The sequence below is a fragment of the Anser cygnoides genome, chromosome 5 (assembly GCF_040182565.1).
Source record: "Anser cygnoides isolate HZ-2024a breed goose chromosome 5, Taihu_goose_T2T_genome, whole genome shotgun sequence".
NCBI lineage: Eukaryota > Metazoa > Chordata > Aves > Anseriformes > Anatidae > Anser > Anser cygnoides.
In genome coordinates this window covers 34052946-34075712 of record NC_089877.1, presented here as the reverse complement: position 1 = coordinate 34075712, position 22767 = coordinate 34052946, and the positions used below count along the sequence as shown (strand labels likewise).

The window sequence follows — 22767 nt, the reverse complement described above, 5'->3', positions numbered from 1 at the left end:
AAACTGGCCTCTCCAAGTTTAATTTACATTATCACACTCTAAGCAGGGAAAGTTGGACAGTTTGCTGTCAGCCTGGCTCTTCTAAGGCACAAGCTGCAACTTCAGAGGGTTTGTGTCCATAAGCCACTTTAAGCATTGAAGTGTTACTCCCCCAAGCCCACTAGGTCCTCGCTAGAGACAGAGAACACAACAGCAACATCAAGCACCTCGACCACACCTGCAATCAGGTAACCAACGCATTGTACACATTGCCCTTCTGGTAGGTCACACATGGCCTTTTTATCTCTGGCACCTCCGGTTCCAGTAACTGGGTCTGGGGTTACTGGGGATGATGGTGTCACACACAAGCAGAACTTTACTCCAACCTCATCTTAGCCAGCAACTAGACTGCAAAGTCATGGTGCATTTGGTGCCCATTCATGACTTTGCTAATTGCAAGAGAAAAGGCTCAGTCACTGACAGAAGGCCCGGTCTGAACAATGTTCACATTGTTTATAGCTCTGTAGCACTTCTCTGCCTCAGTGCCCACCGTCTGTGACAAGGAGCCTCCACACTGCCCTGTGGAACATCCTAAAAGCCACTCTGACAGCACCAAAACCAGCTGCTCCGTCCCTGTGCAGAGGGCTCACCCTATGCTCTATTTGGGGATGCTTGTGCCAGGTCAGTCAATGCAGCCACCTAGCCCTGAGACACAGAAAGCAGTCGTTATCCCAGGAAATGGAAATCCCCTGACACACATTCCACGATGCTTCCTTTGTTATCTGCTTCCAGCAGTTCTCTGCTCCCTCCTGAAATAAAGATGGTATCTTCACTAATAGTTATTGATGGTTTTTCCTTTCTCCATGAACTGGTCAGGCCTTTTTGAACTCGGTCAAACCTAGCAGCCACAACTGACAAAGAGTTTGACACGAAAACATCTGTGTAAGGAAGTTGCAGATGCACTGAATCTGCCATTTGGTAGTTTAATTGAACATGCCCAGTCCTAAACACTACAGGAGACAGCGTACAATCATCCCCTATTCCACTTCTTTGGCATGTAGTTTCACACACCTTTATCATTTCAACTGTAAAAAGATAACAGAGTGGATGAATCCCAGCCTACTTAACATGTTTCTTGTAGGAGTTTTTTCTTTACCTTTGTGTTTCTCACTGCCCTTACCTTTTCTGCTCCTAGGACTGCAGCTCTTCCAGCTGCCACCATCCTCACCACAGATGATGTCAAAAACCTTGCAAATGTGATTTTCCATTCACCCAAAAGCCTTCCAAAAAATCGCTTGGGAGATTTTGCACGCACTCCCTTTGGTTATTTACCCCCATGGATCCAGCCCCAAAATGCTACTTACCAAATTAAATAATTGGAATGACAGCATAGAGAGGGTTAATGACATTTATAAAAACAAAAAGAGTAATATTTACAGACCATTGCCTAAGCAAGAGACTCTCCAAAAGACAGAAGTCACAATTTCTGTAGTCGAAATGTACAAAGTGCATGTCTTTCCCCTTTCTTCTATCTGCAGCAGAAGATGGTGGGAAGGTCTCCTTTCCCTCATACCTTACTGCCCTCAGCGGGAATAAGATCTGGGTCAGACTGGAGACAAAACCTGCTGATTACTGGGTTATCCCAGGGAGACCCTGGTGGACAGTAGCTTAGAAGAAAGGAAGGCCTGGAAAAGTGACTCATTTACTTGGACAGTCTGCCCAAAGGATTCCCCTGGGAAAGGGGAATCTAGGATCAATGCCTCTGGGAGGTTAGTTGGAGGGAAAAGTTATTCAGCTATTCTATTAACTAAATTTTGGACACAATTCCACTTCTCCCGCCACTTCAGGTTTCCCAGATACAGTTGAGTCAGTTTCTACTTGCAGCCCCGTTGCTCAGGGTTCAAACATGGGCTCCAAAAGTGAATCTTTTTATCCCAGTCAGAGAGGGACACGATGACCATGCTCCCCAAGCTGCTAGTTGGATAAGCTCACATCTAGCCCCACACTATCGGTGCCAGGGTGGGGATGAAAGGTTTTGGACAGCAAATGAGAACAGTGCCGACAGCAGACCATTGCACAGGATTAGCTACTTGATAAAAACCCTCTTGGAAACTGCCGAAACAGAAGCTCTTCTGCAGTACTGCCATCCATTGCCCTCGTAGGTGTAAAGGCAAACAGAGGTGCTCTGCCAGTACTGTGCTGAAATGACATCCTGTAGCAGGACCAGGCCAAGAAGCATATGGTTTAGAGGCAGGAAAGATACGTGTTTGTCCTGCTAGACTACAATGCACCAGCCTGAACGTGAATGGGAACTACGAGCAGTGTGCAGGGTATGAGATACAGGGACTACACTGCGCAGAAAACTCAAAACCACAGATGTCAATACAGGAAAGAGCAAACATCCACACAGAACGGACAATGAACTGAGCCCAAGGAAGACTCGTTTCAAGGAGCTGATGTGTGATACATCCTCTATCAGTATGATGCACTCCACAGGCTACGCACTAGACACTGGTCACTCCACTTGAGAGTACTCTCACTCAGGGAAGGAAATGCTGTAAAGCCCTGAGCCCAGGACTGTTCCCCTACAGGGTACAGCTCACTATGTGGATCAGCAAGCTTTTGGGAGACTGCTTTAATCATATCAAAGCAGAGCCTTATTCTCCAAAGAATTCCTACTTCTCTCAGAGTCATCTCCCTGAAACGGCAAGCTGCTCTGAAGCTGCCAGTTGCAGGCAACAGCACTACGGCTCACCTTGCACTAGTAAGATTCCTCTTCAGGGAAAGTTCTAAGTGCCTTTTAAAGGTACAGACAGTTTGTATCTCTTTGTTCTTCTACTACAGTTATCCTTCTTTTCTTTTTCATCCCCACACATGTACCACCTTGATTTACTTGGAAAGTGTTTACATCCCCACCAGTCTAACCTAGAGAAACAGAGATTTTCCTGTTTTCTTGTAGGATGGGTACTCAACCTTTGATATTCCAGCAGCTGTCTTCTCCTTCGCAACTACTGAATTTATCTTAGCATGTCTTGCTGCCTAGTACTAGCGATGAGAAAAGACATTCACTATTTTTGAGATGTGCAGACGCTGCTCCCTCTATCAATGCAGCAAGTCATGTGCTGATCCATTATCAGAAACAACAGATACACTTGGGAGTGAACACGTTGAAAGAAAGCTTTTGCCCTCTTCAATGAGGGGAGATTTTGGGCATGGCTGAGAAGAGACATATTTAGCTCTTTGGAGAGCAGAAAGCCAAATATTCCCAAGTACAAGTAACACAGTGCCCTTTTGTGGCAGCTATTGGAATTACACATTTTTATGAGACGCCCCAGATTTTCTGTTGCAGATCACAAGTTGCAGTCCTTCTGTGGTGGCAGCAGCCTGTACTCTTCGGGTCACCTCCAACACTCTCACTCTTCACTTGCAAGCTGCATATTGCTGGCTGCAGGAGAAAGCAGAAGAGAAAGTTTGCCTTGAGCTCCCCCACATACTGAAAAGTTGGCAAAACATGCGATCAGCTCCTTCCCTCCTGGGATACGGGACATCTCAGGCAGAAGATTGGGCCTGCTTGCTCCCCTCCTCCAGCCTGTGCCCTCACCACATGGGCAAACCTGGCTGCAAACTCACCCTGGAAGGGGAAGAAATCCCACTAGAGCAAACCCAAACATAACTGTGGTCTGTGCTTGTTCTAGTCATAGGGTACTGCTCTCTGCTGGACTACCGAGTTAACAGCTTGTCAAGCAAAAGCAAAAACAACTAGAAGGCAGGCCACTGCCAAATTACAGGGCTAGGCAATTAAGAGTTAGGAGCCACCTTTCTCCCTAGGCAAGTCCATTTTGTTCATGAAACTGTAGGGAACAAATAAAATTGAGCCTTGCTTGCTGTCAGAACAACACAGTTTAGGCCAGACCATGCCAGGGACTACTTACAATCATAAACTCTTGCCAGGGATCTCTGAAGCAGGGAGGCCTGTCACTTTGGCTCGTTTGTACAGTTCTTCAGTGCACAGCTCTTCTGCTCCCTCGTGTTTGCGCTTTGGCGAAGCCTGGTCAGATTGCGGCAGTCTCACTGCTGGAGAGGAAGAAGAGTCACTGCAACATTTCCTCTGGCTTTAGATCTCCTCACACATATACCCTAGCCTAACGTGCCACAGAGCTGGGAGAAAGGAGAATATGCAAGGTACAAGCACAGAAAGATGTTGCCACAGCTGCCTTAGAAGTTTTTGAAATACTTTGTTAAAAGCAGAATAATTAAGTCCACCAGAACAAACAAGAAAGTGTCCTCCTTTGACAGAGGAAAGTTTAATTACACCAGATTAGCCCTACAGTCATCTTCACTCCTCCCTTAAATGGCTGCATATGATCCCATACAAGCAATAAGAGATTCACTATTCTTCAGCCCTTTTAGGCATGAAGGCTCACTGGGGACTTCTGAAGAAAGCCTGAAGGAAGATGAATATGATCTATGTTTTCCTAGCTACATCCTCCTCTTATTAAGAAAAGAATCTCTCTCTCCTGCCCATGAAGGTACATCTGAAGCACCCAAGTCCTTCCAACTCACCTGTACTGGTGCTGCTGCCCTGCCCTGAAGCTGAGTCTGCAACTGGGCCACTGAGATCTTCCACACATGAAGGGACTGATGCCAATAAGCCTAGAGAAACGCAAGAAGATCATAATAGAAATAAGAAATATTTGGGCTGGGATTAGCCTTTCACATGGGAACACCTTAGCGATCACCAACCAGCACAACTAAATTTCCAATTGAGGATGGACTCCAAGCTCTGCTCACCCAGGGCTGCCCACAGACACTGATCTAGCAGCATATTTATTTAGGATGCTCTGCCTACTATGTCCCCCAAGGTGAAGAAGATACTATTGGTAGCACATGGATGGTGCCCTGCCATCACCAGCTCTCAAACTAATTAAACCCCACTCTTACTTGTCCAAGAGCAAAATTACCTGCCCCTGGAAACAGCAGTTTTGGCAGGAAGTGTTTCTTGCAAGGAGTGGTGAGAGAGACAATTACTATGTATTTTAAATCATGTCCCTAATTCCAAGCATTTTATGTCATATTAAAGACAGAATCTTTTGCTTTTTTTGTTACTTACAGAGCCCCCTGTAGCGTGATAGCTGCTGGTAGATCTGCTTCATGCGTTCGATGTTCAGCCGGCTGGTCTCAGCATGGTTCACCATGGGTTTGGGGTAGTCCACCCCAATGATGCACTTGGCTGCCTTCTGCACAGACTCTGGGGCATTCCACGGTTCGTAGATGTATCGTGAGGGGAAGCCCTTCAGTTTGGGCAGATATCTCCTGCAACAAGTTAAAAGATGCACACAAACCACTTAAAGTGCAGCAAGATAGCATTCAAGGTGCACAGGAAGTACCACCATATCAGCTACTGAATGACTTAGGCTGACAGATCAAGCAAGGAAGAAGTTCCAGACACTCTACTTACTTAACATAGTCACCACTGGGGTCTGTGCGACGTCCAAAGCCCACGGGGCAGTAACAGTGGAAGAACTGCTGGAAGAATGCGCTGCATGAAAGCCACATCCAGCTGCCTGCATTTACACTGAAATCTGCATCCAGCAACAGTTCATCAAATACCTGCAGCAATTGAAGGAAAATGCAGTGAGAGCTTCCCCAGCTAGGACTTCGTGCTAGGAGAAACCAAAATGCCAGTTCAAAGGGCAAGCACTGAACAGCTCTCAGAAACCAAAGCAGCAGCAAAGAGGCAATCCGCTGGCTGAAGCCAGGTGGCTGGTCAATATATCACACTTCCTGACACCTTCACATAGGGAGGCACTGTCTGCTCACACTGATAAAATGCTGGATAATCTCTCATGCAGCTACAAACTAAATCACTACCTAGCGTTACAGCAAGCCTTGGGTATTGATTCTAACCAGGGAGGCGTAACAAGTGCAAAGCACCAACTGTGAGAAGCAGGCAGACGCTGCACAGAAGAGCAAGCACCAAAGCAGGAAGAAAGAACCCCTCTGAATGTCCCAGAGCTCACTGCCACTCTACGAGGCAGGCAGGTTTCAGCAGTAACTCGCTCACATCCAAGCACAGATGCAGCGTTTTTAGCACCTGACTCTGACACACTTTCAGCTATGCTCTGCTTTGACAGCCTTCTGACAAGACGCTGCTTCTGCCTCCACTTTTTGCATAGGGCAATATGTACACCCAGTAAGTTCAAGCTGTTTGTCCCTTCAGATGTCCCAAAAAGAGTGTCTTTTACCTCTTTTCTTGAGAGAATCTAGACTCAGATTTCACAGTCACGGAGCGTTCCCTGACTGGCACGGTGATGGATTACACAATGAGGAGAAAGGTCCAGTTACAAAGATACATTGAACTTGCAAAGGAAACAGATGGACTGATAGCATTTTACCAAAATAGCTCCCCCAAACCCAAACCCAAATCCCAGTCCATATTTACCAGTGGGTCCCACTAGCAGTTAGTTGTGGTAACTGGAGACTCTTGATACTGTTTGAGCCCTCGTGGTAGAAGGCAGACTGTTGGCAGGCCAGGAGCCTGCTAGCGAATCTGTCTTCCACACAACTTTTACATGCCAAGCAAAAGCCATACCTGTGTGGCAATCCTTGCAGCAAGTGCCAGGGAGACTTTGCTTTCCTTATGGCCTCCTGTAAGCCTCTGGAAATGCCAGACTCACCCTGACTCCTGACTCCCAGCTGATCCAGAGGTCGCCCCTGGTCAGGAAGCAGGCCACGGCGTGCCTGGCCAAATGGTGGATCCACCCTTCCTGTCTCAGCTGGGTCATGATTGCATCGATCCAAGGGAAACCTGTCTTGCCCTCTGCCCACTTTGCCAAGGCTTCAGGGTTCTTGTCCCAGGGGATTTGAATGCAGATGGGGTTCCCCTCCATGCGATCAAACTTTGGGTTGTTTGTGGCTGCTGTGTAGAAAAATTCCCGCCAGAGAAGCTGTCCGTACAGAGAGAGGGGAGGAGTGCTGTTCCGCTTCACCTGTAGAGGAGGGAACAAAGGTATTCACAAGCAGGGGAGGACTGGCTTCATTATGCTGAGCTGCGAGACACCCATGCATTTATACACAATTCCCAAGTCTGTTGCTGACAACTTCCATAAAGGAGCTCAATTTCAGACCATCCTTTATCAGAAACCCCAGGTGGTGAAGTCAGAGCATGCTTTTAGCCCACTCAGTACGCTGGCAAGTGACTCGAACCACCCATAACTAACAGTAAAAAGCCCTACATGGCTCATGACAGGAGTCCAGGCTGAAGAACAGGGTACCATCAGATATAAGGGCTGCTCAACTACACAGGAAAATCACTTTTCCTTACCCAAGAGACTCTTCTGTACCAGCAACAAAAGCTTTACCCAACAGTCAAACACAAGTGAAGCAATAACAATTTTTGCAGCTGTTCCGGCACACAGTCTTGGAACCAGAATCAAGCTATGCTCAAAACCAGGCTGCTCTCCAGGCGAACCTTTTATCTTACCTTCTTATACAGCTCCCAGAGACGATAGTAAAATAAGCGGCAGGACAAACAGCCAAAACGCAGGTAGGGACTGAGTCCTGTAGGGCTGGCCAGCAATGAATTGGCGTTCATCCTTGGTCTTTCGTAATTTGCAACCCATGCCTAAATATATTCAGGAGAAATTAGCCCCAAAAGAAAATAAATCCCAAACTGTCAGACACTGCTAAGGGCAGGCCTCTGTGCAGGTGGCAAGGTCACTGAGGTGTGGCAGCACCACTTCTTCTATTCATTTCCAGCCACCACTGGGAGAGATCTCAAGTGGACAACTCCAGCCCCCACACCCCATGTTTCTGCAGCTGGGTCAACTTTCATTACTTTGAAATTGTTTCCCTCGTGTACTGTAGTGAAGAACACAAGCCCCATAGAATAAATCTCAGTAAGAGAATAAATCCCAGTAAGAGAATAAATCCCAGTGAGATACGAAGAGACTGATGTACAAGGGCAAGGTACTCTTTTATGAGCACATACTGCTAATAGTAACTCAGATAACGACAAAAGGAGATGGTGCATAGCGTGCAGCACAGATGGAACAACTTGCAGGAGAGTTTCCAAGTTTGCATTCCTCTAAAGGAAACAGCAGGAGGAAAAACAATTAAAAGAATCCTATGTGCTTCTAACAGCAGTATAGTTAATATACAGCTCTTCTTCAGGTCTGAAGAAGCCCAGGGAATCCCTGCTCCACAAACAACCTAAGATGACAGGAGTACTCCAAAAATACCAAATGTCCCTGCCACAGGCCAATGTAGTGACCATTGCTAAAAGAGAAAAGAGAGCAATGGCCAATGCTCAACATTTTTTGTTTGGACCCACAGCCTGCAGGAATGACCACTTAAATAGCAGGGCGTTACCTTTCTTTCCAAATGTTTATCCAGTCGTGCCAAAGCTTCTGTCTCCCCTCCTTGCCAAACTGCAGGGGCAAGACCATCTGTGGGGAAGCCTGAAGGAAAGATCTTTGTAAGATTAGAAGCCAAGTCTACACAAACGATACAGATGTGAATAAATGTAAGCAATGACAAAACAAGTTAAATACTGCAGTTGCTTAACGGGGCTTATTTACTGCTCTAGTTCTTCTACAGCAGGCCAGCCATTTGGAACATGAGGAAAACCTGTTCGTGACACTGAGACTACCAGGTTCTCTCCCTGCAACGCTTCAGGCAGCTTTCTGGGGACCTTCCCCAGTGGCCACATACCAATTATCCCGTGTGTTAGCACTACCCACAGGGCTCTCTGTTCCTTGGGCCAGAGCAGCTGGCAAAGGAACGCATGCTTCACAGGTTTGCCTCATGAAATACCTTGCCATGACCACCAGCTGCTCACTAGAGAGCCTGTTGCTCCTCGAAAGACTCATTTTCTGTGGAAAGCTGGTGCGTTAGTGCTGAAGAACCAGCACAAAAGTGGAAGCAATAATGCAGTTTCCTCGCAGTGCTCCAGGCTGACAAAGGAGCTTCCCCTGGCAGCAAGCAGACCAATGTAAGGTTACAGAAGGTCTCACATTAGGCCAGACAACAAAGGAAGCAGATCTATCCAGGACCGCAGCCCTTAAGATAGTCTTGTTTGAGAAGTCCCCCTTTTCCATAACTCTTAAGGTACAAGGTGATACTCCTAAGAAGCCAGCATGGAGTACACTGTGTATGACAGTATTCTGCATTAACCTTTCCTTCCCTTGCATTTAAATTCACTTCCTTGACGTAGGCCTCACATTTCTCATGCCTCAGTTCTCTATTTATCCTCCTCCTCCAAGAAAAATAAGGGTATGTATGAAAGAGGAGGCAAACACCAAGTTTCCAAGGACCAAAAAGCATAGCAGGATAAGCGAAAGAAGTTTCGGTAATATCTTTTGTTTTGCTAAGCTCTCAGGTTGGTGGTGCTTGGCAACAAGTGAATGACATGATGTGTGCCTGGTACACAGGTTACCTCTTCAGGTCTGTTACACAACCTGTCTAGGACAGCAGTAGGAAAAAAGCAGCTGGCAAGGACATGAGACACTGATACAGTGGTTATATGCCCAGAATAGCAGAGAATGTAAGGACAGATGCAGAACCTTTCAGAGCAATGCTAAAGGGATGTTGTGCATCAATGGCAGTGCAAGAGGGAGCAGTCTGCTTTCACAGAGCCCAGCACTGGCTAAAAACATTACTTTGCTTCTATGGCTAGAAGCAGCCCAGGTCAGAAGACAACACCGGACCTGTCCTGGGCAGGTGACAGCCACCAGAAACAGTTTCAGTAGGCCCATTTTGGGTGGCAGTTGACCCTTGACTTCACTCTCAACACATACCCAGCTCTTCCAGGGATGGGACCCCATACACATCATCGTGGTTCTCCTGGATGTCCACTTTACACGTCTCCATCTGCTGGCTCGTTACGCTGCTCACTGGCTTCTTTGGGAGCTCCATACGGCTAATGATGGCCTGGAAGCGCTTGTAGGTGAGAGGTGGCTTGTTGCCATTCAGCTCAATTATTCTGGAAACAAAATAAGCAAGATGGCATGACAGCCTCGCTACCACAGGAGGGACGAGGAAATGATAGCAAAACCGTATCCTGTTATCTCTGCTCAGGACAGCCTTTCTGTTTAGACAGAGAAATCCTTACAGACTCAGCTTCCACTTGGTGCATGCCTCAAAGGGATATTTAAAAGCAAGAACACAAAAAAAAATCAACACAGAAATCCATCTCCACGGGGAAAAAAAAAATAAAACACAGAACAGCTCCAGCTGAATCAGGCTTAGCATCACATCTTTCTCCCATAGCTCTTCATCAAACCCCTGTATGAAATCTCAGTCTGAATACTGTCTCCCCAAGCTGACAAATCCCAGACCTGCATCTATTTCCTAGCCCGATTCTGACCTTACTTCCCCCCTGTCCGACACAACAAGTCCCAGACTGTTAGCGAACCCTCCTCCACCTCTCCCAGACGAGACAAATCCTATTTTGCGTCATTCCTCTCGATCCTGGCGATTACAGAAATCACCATCCTCCCTCACGCCATAAGGTCATGAGCAGACCTGTTTCATGCTATTTATTCCCGTGTCAGACCACACTATGGAAAGGGCAGCCACAGTTTCCCCATTTCTCTACTTCTTTAAGCACCCAGGGCCTGCTACGGCTGCGTGGACTCAATTTTTCTTGGGACAGAGAGCATGGAGGCCTTTGGGAGCGCTCCTGGGCAAGAGAGAGGAAGGAGTTAACAGCAAAGCAGGCGGCAGGGGAAAGCCAGCATTACGTAAAGCGGAGGCAGCCAGCCCCACAGCTCACACAGAGCCGCAGCAGCGCTGCCTTCCCCACCCAGCACGGTCAACAGCTTATGCAAGGGGCTGGGCTTAGAGCCCGGAGCTTCAGCGGACGCCATGTGCCTTCCCTGCCCTTCCCGGCGGCCGCACGTGTGGCGAGGAGGAGCGACACGCCGGCCTTCCCCGGCCCTGAGCCCGTCCTCACGTGTGCTCCGCTTCCCCGCGCCGCCACGATGCTGGCGTCCGCTCCCCGCCACCTCCATCCAGCAGAGGCTCGGGGCTCCGGCTCCGGGCAGAAGGGAGCTGTGGAAAGAGGCAGCAAGGTGGCAAAGATGGAGGAGATTTCATAGCCTCCTGCAGTTTCTGCTCATTTTAATGTGTACACCTTTGGAGAAAAAGACATCAGCCAGCAGGAGAGGGTAGGGAGGGCAATCGGGATGTGCACTGAGAGCAAAACATGGTAAAGGTGTAGGGCAACACTAGGAGCAGCGTGGCACAGCACCCTGCCACCCCTACATGCAAAGGTACTGAGGGGAGCCTTACAAGCAGCTTTGCTGCTTGGGAGAGAAACAAGGCCCTTCCAGTTACTGCAAGCACTCCAGAGAGGCTTACTCCGTTCCCCGAGGAGTTCAGCATTTGGAAGTGAAAACGTGACAGAGCTGCACAATGTGTGCCCCGCGGTGCCTGGGATGGGGGCAGGGAAGCTGCTGCTTTAGCACTGCCTCTTTTTCCAGTCCTCTTCCACCGACCTGCCAGTGCCGCAGCTCCGTCTGAGACCCACGCTGCCGTGCTGCATCTGCGATCCACGGCTTCTGCAAGCAGACAGCTATTTGGAGCACATCCCTGCGACTTGCAGGTGGATGCCTCTATCCCTGCCTGACGTCCTCAAGACTCTGGATGTGACAGAAGTTGCCTACTACAGCTTCCAAAGGAGCCAGCTGCTGGATCTGGGACACAGATCATTAAGAGATGGGACTAGGACAAACTGCACATTTTATAGCACCTGACGCTGCCATTATGCAACAAAATTTGCATCTTGCACAATACTGCCATGAAAAGAAATGTCAGATACTGGGTTTTGTACAATATTGGGTATTATACAATGCATACCAAGTACTGTAACACAGTTCAACCTGCTACACAAAGCTTTTACAGGAAGCCCCGTAAGCAGGAGTCCTTTCCCTCCTCCTAGTGTCCTTCTAACCGAGGCAGTACAATCTTGCAGAACATTCCCCTGTGAGACTGGGCCACAAATTAAAGAGAGGACTGTCCCCAGAATTTAATGCTCCCATGTCATCCTTCTTCTCCAGTCCAATTCAGACTGCACGTGGCACAAACTGCATCATTTTAGTTCTCCTGGAGCAGACCACAAACCAGCAGAATTGCTGTATTCATCATACAAAACCTGACCCTTCTGGTGCTTGTGAGCACTTACAAAGACGGCTGTCCTACCAGACAAGCAATACGGTGCCCAGCACTATCCGACAGCAGTACCTGGATGCCAGTTACGAGGGTTTTTGACTGTCGCACAGTCATATATTATACCAAGAGCTCAGGCAACCAAAACCTGACCACAGTTCTGGCACTGCTAGGGTTACGCGGGATCCGACAGTCAGCCACCTGTGACAACTCAGTGCCTGCAGACCTCCAACGCACACCCCCAGAGGTGTCAGCGTCTGACTCACTTCTCCATGACAGTGCCCCAGTGGGATGGCTGCTGGGCGAGGGAAAGCTGCTCTCCTCAAAAACCTGACTCCTCGGCCAGCTTGCCAATGGCAGGGCCCCATCCTGGCAAGGCACTGACCGTGCTCCCACCTGCGAGCCAGCTGCCAGCGCTCGGCAAGCAGGCTGCTCACTGATGCACCCCGCTACCAACTCACATATGCTATTTAGTGAGCCCCGTCAGCTTATGCAATTGCTCCAGTCTAAATCCTTGTGCTAGTGAGCCTGGGCAATAAATGCATAGATGAAATGAGCAGTATTTTTCCTGATTCATAGAGAAATACCTTGCAGAACCAGCAAGGTATGCAAGCTTCCCCAGTGCTTGGTTCCTCTAAGTTAGTCAGCACTCCTATTAAAAGGCATTTAACTACTGTTTCAGCCCGACACAAGAGTGTCTGAGGTGAAGCTGCTCCTGATGCGTGTTACAAACAAACAAACAAGCTCACAATGCTCCTTTCTGGCATAAACCGCTCCCCCCGGCGTGACCCCGGCCGGCTCGGGATTACAGACACGGCAGTGCTGACCGTCAGCAAGCAGGCTACAGAGGATTTAGATCCTTAGGAGAAGAAAACAGGCAGATCCAGAGAAGGGACAAAAGAGCCCATCGTCTGGAAGTTGTCAGACAGAATAATTGTCAAGTAAAGGCTGCGAGCAGGCTAAGCTGATACCTAAGAGATTATCTTTTCTGACTTGTACAGTCCGAACGTTGCCAATCTTGACTGGGAATCCCCAGGTTTGTTAGGGCTATTTTCCAGTATCGGTGTTCGTTTTCTATGGCCCTCTCCTTGTTTTGGGGGAGAGGAGAGGAAAGAAGCCCTGATAATCACACAGCTATGCTGGTAGTGCCGAGGACATCGTAACCTTCCTGCTAGGTAAAACTGGTCAAATTCACAAGTTAGGAGAACAGGTTTATTGTAGGTGTTAGAAAGGAGCTGCTGGTGGTGACACCCAGAGGATACTGCAGGGGAGAAGGGAAGGACTGCTGGAATCATTTATGTCGAAGTGAAGGACTAGTCTATATTGTTTAAAAACAGGCCTGGCTATTTTGTAAAGAAACTTGATTAAAGAAAGATGAGAAGTAGGACACCACCCCCAGGTTATGAATTATGCAGGAAGAAAGAGTAAGCTGAGCAAGGGACAACTCACACCATGAGTTAAAAGACTGGTAAGATGACTGGAGGGCAAGATACTCTGTCTGAGAGAGACTTCCAGAGAAATATAATATTAGAGCTGCATTACCACCTGCTGAGAAATCCCAGAGATGCCAAGAAGCAGGAAACGTCAGAGTAACTGGAGACTTCAACTGCCTCCACACAGGCTGGGTAGCTGTCACAACCCACGGCCTGGTATGAACATAAATGCCATAAATGACTGCTCCATGGAACAACTCATCAGCAACTCTTAAGACAGAAAGGCAATTCATGATTTGTCTTAGGCAGCAGGTAAGGTATAGCTGAAAGTGTTATTTATCATGTCTACTCTAACCATGACTTTGTCATGCATCAATTTAGCATCCTTCCGGGATCAACAAAACAATAATGGCTTCTATTTTGAGAAGAGAACAGAATAAAAATAGGAAGCACGCTGAGCAAAAAGAAGCTGAGAGGTAAAATGCTGACAGACAACAGAGAGATTATCTGAAGATGACATGTCAGGGGAAAAAAAATTCAATAAAGGCACATAAACCATTAGAAAAGATTTCAGAGAGATCACTAGTCAAAATAATAAAAGAATAGCATCATCAAAGATAATAGAAGGCAAAATCCTTCGGGAAACCGAAGACTAGAAAAAAATGGTAGGTTAAACAAAAGCCACAAAAGCAGTCCCCCGTACAGCTCCCGACCCAAAAGAAATCTTGAGAAAAATTAAAAAGAAAAGCATAAACAGAAAAAAAAAATCCCTTTACAGACAGTCCAGGATATCTGTAGGGCAAAGCAGCAAACAAGGCGTTAAAGAAAAACTGCATTTATTTTTTGCACATGTATTCAGTATGGAGATATTCTGGGAGGTTTCCACACTGTATCTCTCTAAGGAAATGCATCGGGAGATGTTACAGGCTGAGAGGTCAGCAGGAAATAGCACAAAACAAAGCTATGCTTGAATAGCAACAGTTGCCAGGACCAGCCAGCACTCACAAAAGGGTTCTAAAGGACATTGAGAAATAGCTGCTGCATGTACCACTTGCCTTAAAACTGTCCAAACACTATGAAGAAAAAAGGCAAGCACGATTCCAGATTTAAAAAGCATTTCAGGGCATCAGAGGGACTACAGAATAGGAAATCTGATATGGGTATTAGGCAAAGTGGTAGAAAATACTAATAGAATCAGTGAACGCATGTGTATATGCAATACACTGGAGGGCTAATTTGGCTTTGGTAATGGGAAGTTGTGCCTCAAAATCTATTAGCCACATTTGAGCACAGGGGCAAAGGAGATTTGGTTGATTTATTCTACGTGAATTTTCAGAAGCCATCTGACAAGATCCCTAACTGCATTTTTTTTAAAGAAACCAAGGATAAATTTAGATACATGACAAAGTCCCTGCAGACAGAAGATTCTAGTTGAGATGCATGATAAAGTAAGAATCCATCTTTTGCAACAGAAGGAGTAATCCTACACAGAGCTGAGCTAAGGCTTCTGCTGCTCAACATCATTCATAAATTATCTGGGAAAGGACAAAAAAAGAGCATGATGCCAAAGTTTACTGATGCAGTAAGTTACCTGGGACAGCTGAAAATGAAAGGCAACCTAAACATTTCCCTATTCGCCACATGTATCTTCTAATGCAAAAAGTAGACAGCAGTGTCTGTCTGCTCATGAGACAGGTGAAAAACTCCCCTCACCCCAAAGGCAAACATTTCCACACAGTATGTCCTAAACTGCAATGCTCCTTCCCACAGGAAATTATGTATGCTAAAGATTTGTAGGATGAAACCTACCTTCAGCATTACTGGTACAAGAAAAAGAATCCAAAGGAAAAAAAAAAGAAAGCAACCTATACGAATGGTACTGAAACATGATTGAAGTCAAGCATACCTTAGAGTCTCTGCTGAAAGACTGTCTCCACTGTTTAAGATGATCATCTATACATATAAATAAATACATAAACCTCAACATAAAGGCAAGTCTTCCCCATAGCAAATGCACAATAAAGACAAGGCATTCAGATTTTAGAATAAAGTTAGTTTGCCCCAATCTACCTTGTTCTACTTCTTCCAGCTGTCCTGGCACATCCATCAGTTAAAAGCCCTGCCTTCATAACCTGTTTGAGACAGCAGCTCAGACACCTTTATTACAGTGAAGCAAAATAAAAAAAAAAAAAAAAAAAAACAGTCCACGCAGTGAGGACATGCTCAAGGAAATCAATCAATAAGGACGCAGCTGAGCAACTTAAATGACTGTGAAGTACAGAGATTAGTTAGCTTGAGGCAACACCTTTCCATGCATTCACGTCACTGCACTTTGATGTACTCTAATAAAAAGTGTGAGTGCAGAGTAATCCTTTTGACACCTTCTAGGCTCACCCAGGATGACAGCGATCAACGTATAGAGATCAACGTAAATGAGGAGACTGAAGTCATCCCAGACACGACAATCCCATCCGAGCCCAAGAAGCACCTCTGCCCTTGCTCTGCCCGTACCTGTCCAGGTCATACAGTGTGTGGGAGTTCTCGATCACCACCTCCACGCCAGCCTCCTTGGCCAGTTTGACAATAGCTGCATCTCTCTCCTTACCAAATGGCTCTGAGTCGTATTCAAAGGTGAGACGAGTGACTCCCCATTCCTGCAAGAAACACAATACATAGAGGTGTCAAACAGAAGACTTTTCTAACCATTACAATTACTAAATTGTAGAAATTGTAATTGCCACTGTCAAGTCCTGGGAACTTAGAGAGGGTTCCTGTGAAGAACAACAGTCTGGAGTCAGGATAACTAAAGAACCAGTAATTTTTATCAGCTCTAGCAAGCACTGCACTTGCTACTTGCAAATTCCTAAACGCCAAATTTATAACACACAAGGAGGTTTCAGTTCTCCTCCGTTAACATTCTTAGGTTACATCTTGGTTCCTCAGCCTTACAACACCTTGTATAGTTGCATTTGCTGTCTGAAAGAAGCCCTGCCATCCCATTCCAGCATTTGCAGACAAAGAATTTCAGAGAACTCTTTTAATACAATCTCTGCTCAAAAAATCATATTTTTATGTGGAGACTATGAACAATTAATAACAATACACACGATTTTTTTCCAATATCTCTTTACAACCATCACATAGTAGAAGGCCGATGCCCTAGCCAAAGGCAACAAATGTGGTAGAGGGAATCACAGGACAAAGGATGCCAACTGAGTAGACCTTTCTGCTCAGAACAGTAGACTATGATACTATGATTCAGATTTAAATGATCAACTCTCCAGAGGGAGGACTTTAGTTCATCCTAGCAGAGCCATGAACCCATTCTGTGTCTTCACACCTGTAAGAGATCCCTCACAGACTACAGAGAATAGGCCTTATGAAATAGCATTCAGCCTCTTCCAGGCTTTTCCAGCACACAGTTTGCTCTCAAAGACTATGGCCTAGTTTTCCTCAGAAACGGAATCCTATGAGAAGAGGTTTAATGGTTTCCACAGCGACCCTCCAGAGGCATCCATCAAACAGAGCAGCAGCCCACAGATTTGTTTAGCAAACACTCCAGTCAAACACAGCCAGAAGTCTGCAGAGACACTTAAAAAACCCCTCACACAACTAAGACATGAACCAGTCTCCAAGTGAGACAGTGTGAGTCACCGCCGTATGTAGAGGACAGGCTCTTCCGCCTCAGAACCAGAGGCATCAGAAACACAAACAAAGCCAAGAAGCAGATGTTATTAGGTCACTGATGACCATTGAAAAATAAATACCAAAGACAGGGATGGGAATCTAGAAACAGGAAACAACCAGACGAGCATCCCTTCCTTTCTAAACTCTTTCAGACTGAATCCTAAAATTAATATTAGGAAGGACAGAGAACTACAACAGTTATGTACCACAATATACATTTCAGAGAGGTCCCCTATTCTTTTTTCTAAACACGAACATGCCAGAATGCATTACTCAGAGCAGGGGTTAAACAGACACGTTCCAGGCCCTACAATGCTCCCCACATAGAAACGTGATTTAACAGCTTCATTTCAAACTTTTCTTTTATAGGAAAGACCATATCAGCTAGCAGGCTTGAAAAAGATAGTGCTAGTCTTTAAGAAACATGTATTACTACTTTGAAAGAAAGGAATGAAAAAAATACAGTTAAAGTTCACAGAGATTTTAGGTAAGAGTATAAAACTTCAAATGCAGATATTTTCTGCTGTTTTGAGACGCCCAGCATTGTATGTGCTACACAGGAAGCAGAGCACAACCAGGAAACTGCAAACTATATCGCAATAAATTGCTGCATAACGACATACAAAACACAAAATAAAAGCCATGACTGACTTCTTTTAATATCTGGCCTACAGCAAAGTAAAACCTGAAGCAAAGTAGGAAACAAACATGCACAAAAGGGATCGTGAGCAAACTTCCATGAACAAACTACACGCTTTTCTTTCGTAGAAGAGGTAGGTTTACAGATGTTTGTTCAGAGGACAGGAGACCACAAAACCTACACTACAAAGGTTAACGCAGAGCTAATGAGTACACTTCATCCGTCTGCCTCACTGGACCCCTGCACACAGTGCCTTTGCAGCAACTGTTACCGCTGAACATACTTCAGCTACTGGCAGCAAGAGCAGAAATTACATTGGACCTAAGTGTTGCATTACTACATGTGATAACTCTCCAGAACAGCTGAGAGCAAAGCATGAGCTGCTGCTGTTCTCTTGTCCAGCCTTTGCTGTTCAGTGCAGCAGCTCTGGAGAGACCTGACTTCTCATGAAAGCCAAACATTTACCCTTTAGTAGTGTAAAAAACAACATTCTTTTCAGCTCTCTTACAGCACATGTAAGATATTCGTTAACCCGCCTACCCAGTCAAAAAAGACTGTACCGAAACCAAGGTCTGGCTGATTCCACAACCATCTCTCCAAACCCCAGATTCTGCCAACTACTTTTTGTTCCTTGATCAAAGTGGTTACGTTTCTCCCACACAGCTTCAACTATCCTGTGAATACCTGGTCCTTGAACTAAAATAAGGAGGGCATGGACTACTAATAGCCAGAACTTATTTGCAGATCAAAAGATAAAAATAACTCAGATTCTGAAAAGGCTAAAAGCAGAGCGTAAATTGTGCCATGTGTTAATCTGCAGAAGCCAAAATAAATATCAGTGCACTTTGTGACCTGCATAGTCTGATTCTCCTCCCCAGTACCACCCTCCTCCCAAAAACACACATCAGGACCGTGTAGTACAGCAGGAGGGTATTGACTCAAGTTTACCTCTCTTTCTCAGCATCTGGGCTACAGCAGGCTTTGGGGACACTGGTTCCTTCAACCATAAGTAAGGTACAGTCCACATGACAAATACAACTCATAGGATGATTGGAAACCAAGCTTTTTTCCTTTAGCTTTGTCATCCTAGCAAAGACACTCTCAGAAAGCTTCAAAGACAATGATAAATACAACCTTAGGGTAGGACAGAGAATAATGAATCACATACTTTTATTGCTTGAGGAACCCTTACATTCAAGGAGATACTCTTGCCAGCCCTGCCTGTCTCATGATCTGCAGCTTTGACATATCACTTTAGAAACACATCCCACCAATCCATCATCCACCATTGAGGTCACTGCATATTCCTCTGTCCTAAATGGTACATCAACAAGGAGCTCGGACCCAAGCTGTGTACTGCTGCTGAGCTGACTAACTGCAGCCTTGAATAGAAACAGGAAAAAAAAAAAAAAAGGTCAGCTACTGTACAGGCTTCTGAGTTTTTGAAATTATAACACAAAGCCTTATTTGCATTTCATCTGTAGATCAGTATCATTTTCTATTTGTCTCTAAAGGTGTATGGATATGGCACTCTTCCTGAGTTAAAGCAGCAGGAAGACAATGTGCAGAAAGGAAGAGGCTCTCAACCCAGAAGAGTGGGTGGATTACAGTACAACCTTGTGAGGCTTGAGCTGCAGAAACAAAGGCAAAAGCCACTATCTGCAAAGAGAAGCTCAAGCACCCTGGTAGTGGGTTACGCAGTCGACAGTACTGAAGTTAAAGAGAAGCCAGGGTATTGCCAACAATGAGAAGATAGTGAGCAAAACCAAGGATAGCAGTGGGACATCAGTTTTTCCTCACTGCACTTCAGAAAATTAGTGTATCCTCTTACTTTAAAGAGTCTTGGGAAGACATCTGTTGGCTGTCCTCGCACCACAAACAAGCGAGAATTGAGTTTCCTTAAGCTGTTGTCCAGATCTTCCAGGGACTGGAGCAGAAACCTGCAGAGAAGAAACGAGAGCAGTTACTGTCAGTCAGACTGGCTACAGATAAAAGACAAATGAGGAGGATTTACAAGGAACTCCAGCAAACCTGCATTAGCAATCAAACTGAAAGTTAGGACGAGAAATAGAAAACAAGAATTATTATTCATTCCCAGTCTACCTACCAATGTTATGAGATTGCCGTACCAGCCAACTCTTGGCCATTCATATGCATGTTCTGCTTGGCCAGATGCAAAAGCTCTCAGTTTTTTCTTTTTTTTTTTTTCTTCTTGCAACCCCTACTCTTCCCATGTTCTTTCTCAGAGCTGTGAGTACCCCCTGACACCTGCTCCTTCCACATTACATCACCTGCATGGAGAAGAGCATAAACCATACAATTCACATTCTTTCATGGGTTCTGCGGCATAAGGGATTTTGCATGAAGTAGAAAGATATCCATACACTATTTTGAGGAAAGCAATGAATTACCACAAGAACTGTGCAAGTTTTACAGTTCTGGCTCAGAGTAGGGAAGGCATGGCAGAGAAATGTACACTCACAGCAGGGAGATGTACACTCCTACCTCATCAACAGCGAAAGACTGAGCACCAAGACCTCCCAGGGCAAGAATTATCCATACTTAGAACGGCTGCAAATAGAATAGCAATTTATCTTCCACCACCAAGACACGAAGATGAGAGCATGTCAAGGCATTCAACTACTTCCACCCGTCCCCAAACCATTAAAAGGCATTTAAGTGCTTTCTGCATTACACATTTAAGCTCTTAATGTTGCATTTTACTGGTCCCCCATTTTGCTATGAAACCTCTCCAAGTGTATCACCTTTACTTTCACAGCCATACGTCATAACTTCACTTTGTCTACCTCTGTGAAAGACACCAGCTTTAAAACTTTAATCCCTGTGACAGCACGTGGCGCTGCTGGCAAACTCACAACCATGAGTGAGCCTGCCAACCTCTGCCTCTCCCGCACCGCTACGTGCCCGCTCTGCACTGTGACCTGCAAGACACGAGTGTCTGCATCAGCTCACTTAAGACCCCACATACTTAAGAGGAAAGCAAAGCTACAACTGCCCTGCAAGCTGGGTCCTTCCTCTCCACGCAACTGCATTGCCTGTAACAGGAATTGCAAGCTTTGAGACAGAACAAGCTCCCTCTGCACTTCTGCAAGGAGAAAGGCCCTAAGGGTTCAATGCAAGGAGGGCCAAATAGTAAAGAAGACCAAGAAGCAGGTCTGGGTAACCAGAACAAACCATTCCCCTGCCCCCAGCCCACCTTCTGGCTGTTAAATAGGAATATCACCTTTCCAAGGTGTTCTGAAAATTAAACACATGCTAGTCCTATATGGCTCCCACATGCTGTGCAATTACATGGTAAGGGATTTTCAGATTGATAAATGTCTAGAGGCTAGGTAAAACACAAACGCTTGCAGAGCACAGACCGCAAAACACAAGTAAATGAAGAAAAAACAGCAAAACAAATCCCGGGCTCCCCTTGGGAAACAACAGAACTCCAGTAAATGTGCGGAGCTTGCTAAGACATTTTTGCCTAGCAGCCAGCGGTGCTAATTTCTGACATTTGCAGTAGGTGCACACCTCCAAGAAAACATGATTTTGTATTTTAAATTCACGTGCTCATATATATTTCTACGGCCAGGACATAAATAAAACCACTGCCTGCTTCCCTCCCTCCATAACGTGGGTGGAAACAAACAAGGATTACATGGATCAGGAATTACTCTTTTGGGGGCCCTGCTTTGGTTCTCCCAAACGAGGGCAGCTGGCAGTAACAGCAGCACGTGAAAGGCATTTCTGCCTGCTGCAAGTGTGGTCTGTGGACAGATCAATTCAGGCTGCTATGCTATTGACCAGTGACAGAACCCATGAATTCCTGCAAATCGAACGCCTGCATTGTGGTGATTTCTGCACATTTATGGTTTTTTAGCCACCCTCCGAGGCGTGTTCTAGAAACGCTCGGAAAGCAGCCGCGCCACCCCGCTCCTCTCGGATGGGGCTAAGTTGGCAGCAGAGGAACCGGGGACACCCACAGCTTCCCCGGGCGGACACGCGCCGCCACGTGATGCTGCAAAGCGCGCTTAGAAGGATTTCTGGCCAGGTGGCCGCCCTGTCCACAACCCCTGACGGCGTGATGTGCTTCACCGGTGCGCGGGGGAGTCTTGCGGAGGTGAATCCCTACCTGGATTGGGTTTCCAGACGTTTGGGCATCCGAGACCTGACACAAGGGCATTATGTAATAATGTCACTGTACGCACGGTCTGGCTTTCTGCGCAGAAATGACTCACCCCATAAGTTTGCTTGTATCTGGGGGGTCAGGCAGCTCCATTCCAGCTGCAGCAACAGCCCCTGGGGGGTGGGATGAGGGGGGCAGCACTCCCACACCCAGCAGCAGCCGCAGGGCAGAGGGGAGGCATCACGCAGCACGGGGGGCTCTGCCTGTCCCTAAATTAGGGGGAAAAAGCCCTTCCCAAGGCGATGCTCGGGACCACCGCCGTACCCCCACCATCCCCTGCCCCCGTAGGAAAGAGGCAGGCTTCCAAAAAACCCCTGCCCCCCCTCCTCGCAACCCCAACCCCTCGCCCCGTGGGGGTCCCCGGCGCCCCGCACTCACCGCCAGCGGTTGATGCCCACGGCGGAGGAGGCGGCGAACCAGGGGTCGAGGATGTAGATGCAGCGGAGGGAGGCGGCTCCCCGCAGCGCCGCCTGCAGCGCCGGGTTGTCGTGGAGCCGCAGCCCGCGGCGGAACCAGTGCACGGAGCGGGACGGGGCCGCAGCCGGCGCCGCCATCACGGGCGACCGCAGCCTCCGCGCCTCACCCGCCCCCGGGACCGCCCCGCCGCGGCTCCGCGGCGGGGCGGTCCCGGGGGCGGGCGAGGCGCGGAAACCCCGGCCTCCTGCTCC

The 22767-nt window shown here is 46.9% G+C and overlaps 1 protein-coding gene across 3 annotated transcripts; it reads right to left on the bottom strand.

Moving 5' to 3' along the window:
* Positions 1-1373: 1373 nt before the first annotated feature.
* Positions 1374-22699, bottom strand: CRY2 (cryptochrome circadian regulator 2). Of its 3 annotated transcripts, XM_066997840.1 has the most exons (13): positions 22478-22614; positions 20015-20198; positions 19739-19847; positions 16092-16234; positions 9777-9961; positions 8350-8438; positions 7463-7603; positions 6657-6968; positions 5438-5589; positions 5090-5292; positions 4543-4632; positions 3912-4053; positions 1374-3424 (listed from the first exon to the last, which is right to left on the bottom strand). In XM_066997840.1, the coding sequence occupies exons 5-12, from the start codon at positions 9892-9894 to the stop codon at positions 3914-3916; spliced, it is 1245 nt and encodes a 414-aa protein (XP_066853941.1). In that variant the 5' UTR covers positions 9895-9961; positions 16092-16234; positions 19739-19847; positions 20015-20198; positions 22478-22614; the 3' UTR covers positions 1374-3424; positions 3912-3913. The 3 variants fall into 3 exon arrangements, with proteins under 3 accessions (XP_066853941.1, XP_066853940.1, XP_047921087.2); XM_066997839.1 differs by lacking the exon at positions 20015-20198 and having other exon boundaries at positions 3912-4050; positions 22478-22699; XM_048065130.2 differs by lacking the exon at positions 20015-20198 and having other exon boundaries at positions 22478-22698.
* Between the last annotated feature and the right edge of the window lie 68 nt (positions 22700-22767).